Source organism: Coccidioides posadasii, chromosome 3, assembly GCF_018416015.2.
Source record: "Coccidioides posadasii str. Silveira chromosome 3, complete sequence".
Taxonomy (NCBI): domain Eukaryota; kingdom Fungi; phylum Ascomycota; class Eurotiomycetes; order Onygenales; family Onygenaceae; genus Coccidioides; species Coccidioides posadasii.
In genome coordinates, this window is record NC_089409.1 from 4,024,575 (window position 1) to 4,031,638 (window position 7,064).

Below are 7,064 nucleotides of genomic sequence, written 5' to 3' on the forward strand. Positions count from 1 at the left end.
TGGGAGGTTGTTGCTTTCCCCCTTTTTAGTTTTCAACAATTGCGTCCGCAAACAACGCAAACATGCCAAGTCCTAACGCAGCTGCCACATCGTGATTTACAACTCCCCTGTGCACCAAAAATCAACCCGAAAGGCCACGGTGAGAGAGCGTCAGGAGTGCAATCAATCGAAGCATATCGGCAATGCGGTTATTTACCCTTGTATTAGGCCTCCTGGCCTATATTGTGTCGTCTGTTTCTGCAACGGCGCTGACGTACAAGCTTGATGCCAGCGAGCAAGCTTGCTTCTATAAATGGGTCGACTCGCCACCGGCCAAAATCGCATTCTACTTTGCTGTATGTGCCATTATTGGGCGTATTGTGGTAGTTTTCGTTGCTGACGCGGTTCTCCTACCCGCTTTCCTAGGTCCAATCTGGCGGCTCCTTCGATATTGACTATTCGGTGGTTGGTCCCGGAGAGAAGGTTATTATGGAAGGCCAAAAGGAACGACAAGGGGACTTTGTTTTCACGGCGCAAAGTGTAGGAGAGTACAGATTTTGTTTTAATAACGGGATGTCTACATTTGCGGAGAAGATGGTCGATTTTGAGGTTGCGGTGAGTCCATGCTTTCCGTTCCTAGGCGTCCCCGTTATCCCAATGCAAGCTTGACGGACAATTTCAAATATCTTTGTTGATGGCAAATGCACTAATGTTGCTGCTTTCCCCGATTTAGGTCGAGAACGAACAAAGAGCCCAACTCCCCTCTAAACCAGGCGCTTCCCCTGAACAAGCCTCGGCACTCGAGGACTCGATCTTCAAACTCTCCGGGCAACTTTCAACAATCAGTCGAAACCAGAAATACTTCCGCACCCGTGAGAACCGAAACTTCAGCACAGTCCGGAGCACAGAGCAGCGGATTTTCAACTTTAGCGTAATTGAAGGTTTGATGATGGTTACAATGTCTGGGTTGCAGGTGTTTATTGTCAGGTTCTTCTTCCAGGGTGCACGGAAAGGTACGAATCTAAACCCCTCTCATTCTGTTGTCGCTTTATCCAATATTTGCCCATGATGATACACTAACCTGACTCTTGGGTAATTAGGCTATGTGTAATGGTTTTGTGGTGATATCCGGTTTTAATGGCAATAATGATCGTTTTGCGAAGCTATCCATGTTCTTTGGCCTTGACACTTGTGGTCTCTTCAGATTTGTTCTTTTAGCTTTATGGCGGCTTTTATGTGTGATGATAGAACTGGGTACAGCACATATACTTCGTTATTCCAGCATCTCACCATTGTCGGTGCTTCTCTGGGTTTTAAACCACGGCACAAATAGATCGATCCATCCGATTCTGAATGGCCTAGCATCTCCTTTGCTGGATGGGAGTTGTCCACCATTCCATGTGCATTGTCCGCTATGTTCAAGTCCATATTTCTGACCACGCGTGGCTTCACAGGTTCTCGCGACTGAGCTCACTCGAGTCCCCATCCTTACCACAGACATGTCTGCCATCTTGCTTCGGCTTGCTGGATACTCGTTCCGTTCCGTTCCCTCCTGGCTGGTGCGTGCCAGCGTATCATGTGACATGTACCCCATGACGTCATATTGTCACTTGCGACAACTCGCGTCAAGGCAGGCAAGGAGACAGCGATGTTGCTGAGTCGAGTTCCATTGTCGCGTTCCAGGTCTACTTCGTCGATGGCCTGTTCAAGTCCCGTTCTTGGCGTTTTTACATGCAACGCGCGATTAATAGTTGGTCACCCCCCACCCAAAAGGAGCTCGTCACTGCAACATGCCGCCTGGACACGGTGAATGCTCTGGTTCTATCGAGATTACCAAGATATTGACTGTGAAACTATAGTCGAAAAAAAAAAAAAATCTACTCGATGCAATGGGGTTTGACTGTTAACAGGGGTGGTGATGATGCATCTCCCTCCAGCTTCATCGAAGCCCTCATAGAAGATTGCAATCAAAGTTGATCAGCCGCTGTTGCCACGGGCAATATAGCAGCGGTTTTAGGCCATCGATATCCGAATTCTGTCATTTGCCAATTTACGGCTATCAAACTGTGAAATCATTGGTCATGTGGCCGGTGGGGTGACGCCATACTCTTGAGAGAGACGCCGGAGCAGAAAGAGGCTACATTTGAGGATGTGGTTCCCACTGGAATTTAAATTTAATTCTAGAGCTCATTCGCCTGTTTCAAAGTCCACCGCATATTACGGAGAAGGGGGCTTGGTTCCTGTGGGTGATATCAAGCCCCAGATGGAAAACAAGGTTTTTACAGCCATCAGTGAAATCAGTGAATCTTTACTAGTCTTGACCCCTTTCATACGCGCTAAGGGCCTCCGCATTCTGACAGAAGGCATGATATCATTGTCCTTGTTCCCCTGCAACACCGTGTTGCGCTCTCCCGTGCTTAAACCACCAGTCCTCCAGAAGGTGATCGTTCGGCGTTAGGAATCATATCATTGTCAGTTGCTAGCTCATTACGTGCATCGGGGTACATAATCTATGTGCATACCCTGTATCTACAGCTCCTTTTGGAGGTTACGGGGCTTATCCTGTTTCATGCACTATATTTATATGGAAATTTGGCGGGTGTTATGATATAAGCACTTGATTGTGATCAATATTCCATACCATTTCCTTTACTGAGTCTCCAGTTTAAAGTCGTGAGTTCCTTTCAGCTCGAAATTATGAGGTTAGAATATACCGAAACGCAATACACCATGAATGAACCTTCATGGTCTCAGAACAGCATACACACCCAGTCACGGTATATTGTTCTTTCAACTTTTCTTTTCTTTTTTTTTTTTTTTTTTTTTTCTAAATTATCGGTCACTTCAATATGAACAACATTGGTGCTGCATACTTATTCGAATTTGCAATTTGTTAGGCCAGAGCCACGCTCTCCAGAGGTCATGCCACCTAACTCAACAAATTCTCAATCGCCGCTGGCTTCGTACGCGAAGGTGATGCATCAGCATACTCAACGACAAATTGATGCTCTTCCAACGAGCCCTGAACCAACAAGCATCAAAGAAAACCATCATTCGCCACACGAGAATAATAATAATCCAGATGGCGCGTCGCCCATGGGACAGCCAAACGGGTGCAATCAGCAGGAACATGACCAACTTCAGAGAACCTGTAATACATAACATTCTATGCTTTTTGATGGTTCTATATGAAGTGCCGGCACTGAAATCTGTTGATTTGATTTGACTCTCTTCTTTCGAACGCTTGTTTCCTCATTCTCAGCCTCTCAATGAATAACCTGCTTTTGTGCAGACTACTCTGTAGAGCACGTTGCCAAGAGCCATACATACTCCCTACCCGCAATGTAAGCATCCGCAGCTGTGTCACTCAGCATGATTAAGAGAGGAGCTTGCTGTCTTGGCTGATAATTCTCTTTTAGCTCTGTATTATCCAAAACCAAGGCTAGCTTACTTCCTTATTTTATTTATACTACACAATCGTACTCCTATAGCTTGTGAATATTGAGATTTCACCCTTGCAAAATGAAAGAGCTCAGAAATTGGATGACACTAGTATTTTTACTAAATGACAGGACCTCTTGCTCCTTAGCTGTTTGTTATACACCGAGAAGCAAAAGGATGAAATCCTTTTTATATGTTCATATGTGTTTTCAGGACCCCTCTCCACTCGGTTTAAAAATTCACATTCTTAAAGCTCCTTCTCTATATTTCCATGCCCACACTTTGCAGTACATGGATTTTAGTCTTACTTCCCACCAGTTGTGTCTAGCAAGCTTTTATGATCAAAGAGAAACTGCTCCGTTTGTATCTTAGCAATGTAGATAGCACCCGCTACGCTGATAGCTAGGTGTTATTTAGCTAAGTTGCTCTATTGCTACAACTTTAGCATCGCTAGCAAGGCTTTCGCCCATTTGTAGCGAAATATATTGCCTTTCAACTTAGACATCGATTCACACCTTTGCTGCCTAAGCGTATATACATGGATATTGATCGAGTATGACTGGTATTCGGTTTGTACCTATTTCCAGATAAACAATTTGCTTGATCAAGTCAACTGAAGGGAAATCACGACCAGCCTCCTCGAGACCATCCTCCACCTCTCCATCCACCGCCTGGTCCACCATCTCGACGATAGTTTTGACTAGTCGAGTGCCCGGGATGCGTTGGAGGATATTGGAACATACCGTGTTGATCTTGTCCTGGATGTGGGGCCTGGCCTTGTTGCGCATGGCCCGGAGGAGGTGGGGGTGGTACAAATGGCGTGCCGGGCATAGGAGGCATAAAAGGTGGTTGACCATACCCGGGAATATTCACGTTCATATTCATAGCCTGGGGGGATGCGCTAGAACCAGGAAAACCGTGCTGATTTGGAATTGGAGGAGGTGGGGGAGGTGGGGGCCATGGACCGTGATAATTTGGGGGTCTCGGGGGTGGAACAAACATGCTAGGCTGAGGGGATCCACTTTGTTGCGGCGAAGGATGATAATGGTGTGGTGAATTGAACGGGGCTTGTATAGAAGGGGGTGGTGGCGGTGGCACGCCGGCCAGTGCTGATTTCCGCTGGGATGGAGGCGAGGATGGCCGCTGAGGGGCTGGTGGTGGAGAGTATGATCTTGATCTAGAATGAGAGCGTCGCCTCCGTCGTGGAGGTGACTGTGAACGTGATAGAGATCGCGAAGATCGACCGCGGTTCCGATATCCCCCAGAATCAAGCGAATCACGGGACCAGGAACGTCTCTGATCGCCTGCGCTTCTGCTGTCACTATGTCGTCGCCTCTTGGGAGGGCTGTAACTTCGGCTCCGACTTCGACTCGGGCTTCTACTCTCATCCTTCGCGCCTCTTTTTTGCTTCATTTTTTGGCAAAAGGAACGGGACCAGCCATAGTACGCATCCCCGTCAAGAGATTCTCCGGTAACCTCATCATATGCTGTGATTTGTCCCAACTCATCGATATCTATCTCAGCTGTGTCGTCCACGTCAACGTTGCTTGTCCCATAAATTTGGTCCACATCTTTGAGCAAGGACTTTACTGCTCTGATGAGAGACTCGTCTGCAGGTCCAGCAACAAACTGGAGAGCTTTTACCGATTGTGTCTTGATGGGTATCGAAGAGTTGGGGATAATATGCGGAAGAAGATTGCCGGCGGGTAATTCGTGATAAGATGCCATTGGATCACCATGGGTCGCAGGCATGACATATGGTACATCCTTCGGATGTATCTTCTTCCCCGCTTGGGCTCTCATACCCTGTGCAGTTGATTCTAGGCCCTGCGCATCTTGAAATTCCGGGTTTGCCACGGTCTCTCGCAGCTTGTTAATATAGTCCTTGCTATAATATCCATCGTATTCCCAGATATCCAGTAGTTCCGCCAAACGCCGAAAATGGTTTGGATTTCGTTGACGGTCAAACGCCGCGGCGAGAGCAAAGAGGTCGACTAAGTATGGCTGCAGCGAGCCTGTGAGCGTCGCAAACGGAGATGTGTGCCCAGAGTGATATTTTGTATGATGGAGAAGGTCATTGAGAAGGTACAGGATGTGCAGTCTTTTCCGTTTCGGAGATGCCTTTTGAGCTTCGTTGCTGGAGGGTTGGGTCTGCAAATCTCGAGTGGACGGGAAGAATGTCGCAAGAGCAGTGAGATACTTTCCTAATACTCCAACCCGATTTGCAGATTCAGTAATGTTTTTCAAGATCCACGCTTTGCAGGCCTAGCGGTTATTTTTAAAAGAAAAGGAATACTTTAGCTATCCCGTAAAACCTGAAGGATTCAATTGTCCCAAACCTGGATGTTCGCGGGTGAGCAGCGCGACAACGCTGTGTCGAGCGCATTGTGGAATTCGGTTATCTCATCTCGCGGAACAGATGTAGGGTCGGGTCGAAGAAGGCCGGCAGAGAAGGAAGCCTTGGCGATCGCAACCTGATGAGACGTCATATTGGCTTGATATTTGGCATTATCACCATCTTTTTGCAGAATCATGAATCGCGGCTATGGATAGCATCCACCTGAGATGCCAAGAGCCCGCGTCCCAATCTTCGGTTGCGTCCACGTGCTTGGAGCTGTTTGTGTTGTTTGTATTTCGGAAAATCATAAATCCGTGACAGGCCAAGTCAAGGATATTGTTAGGTAATCCAACCAGCACCTCGCTCACGTGACCCACATAGATTAGCCGAGATTCCCCTTTAGGTAGCTTAGTGAATGACAAGCATATAAGTCCTCCATCAGGTTATAGCCCTTTGCGCTGAAGAGCAAGCGTATAAGGTTGATTTACAGCTCAATTGGATATTGAAGCTTACGATCAACATCCTGAACGGTTATCCTTGTGGATAACGAGGTTTTACGAGCACAAGAGAGAGCGTACGTTGAGATAGACGCCTCCTATACGTGCAACCCCTGTAGCTTTCTAGCACCGAGCTGGGAAGCGAGTTGAACCCTGTAGCTTTCTGGCACGCGACCAGAGAGTGAGCGAAACGCCTGCTAAACGCACCTAGCAAGCAAATCGAGCACCTGGCAACGCCAAAGCCATGGTGAACCGTACGGACGAACCGGAGCACCGAACTCCTGACCGGGAGGCTCCAACAAACCTCCCTACACCCCAAACCGAGCTTAGGCGGTCGAGTAGGCTCAGAGGCAGCCCGCCAAACGACGAGCAGGAGCCTAGGGAGGAGAGTGAACTCCAAATGTTGCGCAGAATGATGCTGAATCAACAGGAGATGATGCAAAAGCAACAGGAGTCGATGCAAAGGCAACAGGAGACAGTACAACAGCTAGCACAGCAAGTGAACCTCCTATCAGGCCAAGCAAGCACCGCAAACGCACCTGCAACGATGCAGGAGAACCTAGAGCACGAAGCTCAACAAGAAGAAGAAGAGGACCGAGAAATAGACTCTGATGAGGAACTAGAAGAATATGTCGGCAACCTTATAGACACAAATACGCGAATCGGCAGAGCAATCACCCAATTCACGAAGATCACGAAGACGGTGAAGAAGCCTATGACCCTGGCTGGAGCCAGCAACTACCTAGCATGGAGCAAAGCCATCCTAAAGGTAGCCCGCCAAGTAGGTGTTGAGAAGATTATCCTGGAAA

At 47.7% G+C, this 7,064-nt stretch overlaps 3 protein-coding genes across 3 annotated transcripts; 2 read left to right on the plus strand and 1 right to left on the minus strand.

The window, feature by feature from the left end:
- Nucleotides 1-127: 127 nt before the first annotated feature.
- Nucleotides 128-1,311, plus strand: D8B26_006232 (uncharacterized protein). Its single transcript, XM_003069772.2, has 4 exons — nucleotides 128-335; nucleotides 406-594; nucleotides 713-992; nucleotides 1,080-1,311. The coding sequence occupies exons 1-4, from the start codon at nucleotides 183-185 to the stop codon at nucleotides 1,088-1,090; spliced, it is 633 nt and encodes a 210-aa protein (XP_003069818.1). The 5' UTR covers nucleotides 128-182; the 3' UTR covers nucleotides 1,091-1,311.
- Nucleotides 1,312-2,128: 817 nt separating this feature from the next.
- On the plus strand, nucleotides 2,129-2,437 carry D8B26_006233 (uncharacterized protein; the record flags this gene model as incomplete). The annotated part of the gene is made up of 1 exon (XM_066125118.1): nucleotides 2,129-2,437. One exon carries the CDS (start codon nucleotides 2,129-2,131, stop codon nucleotides 2,435-2,437), a length of 309 nt encoding a protein of 102 aa, XP_065981199.1.
- A 1,607-nt stretch (nucleotides 2,438-4,044) lies between these two features.
- D8B26_006234 (uncharacterized protein) lies at nucleotides 4,045-5,223 on the minus strand (the record flags this gene model as incomplete). The annotated part of the gene is made up of 1 exon (XM_003069771.2): nucleotides 4,045-5,223. The coding sequence occupies one exon, from the start codon at nucleotides 5,221-5,223 to the stop codon at nucleotides 4,045-4,047; it is 1,179 nt and encodes a 392-aa protein (XP_003069817.2).
- Nucleotides 5,224-7,064: the final 1,841 nt, after the last annotated feature.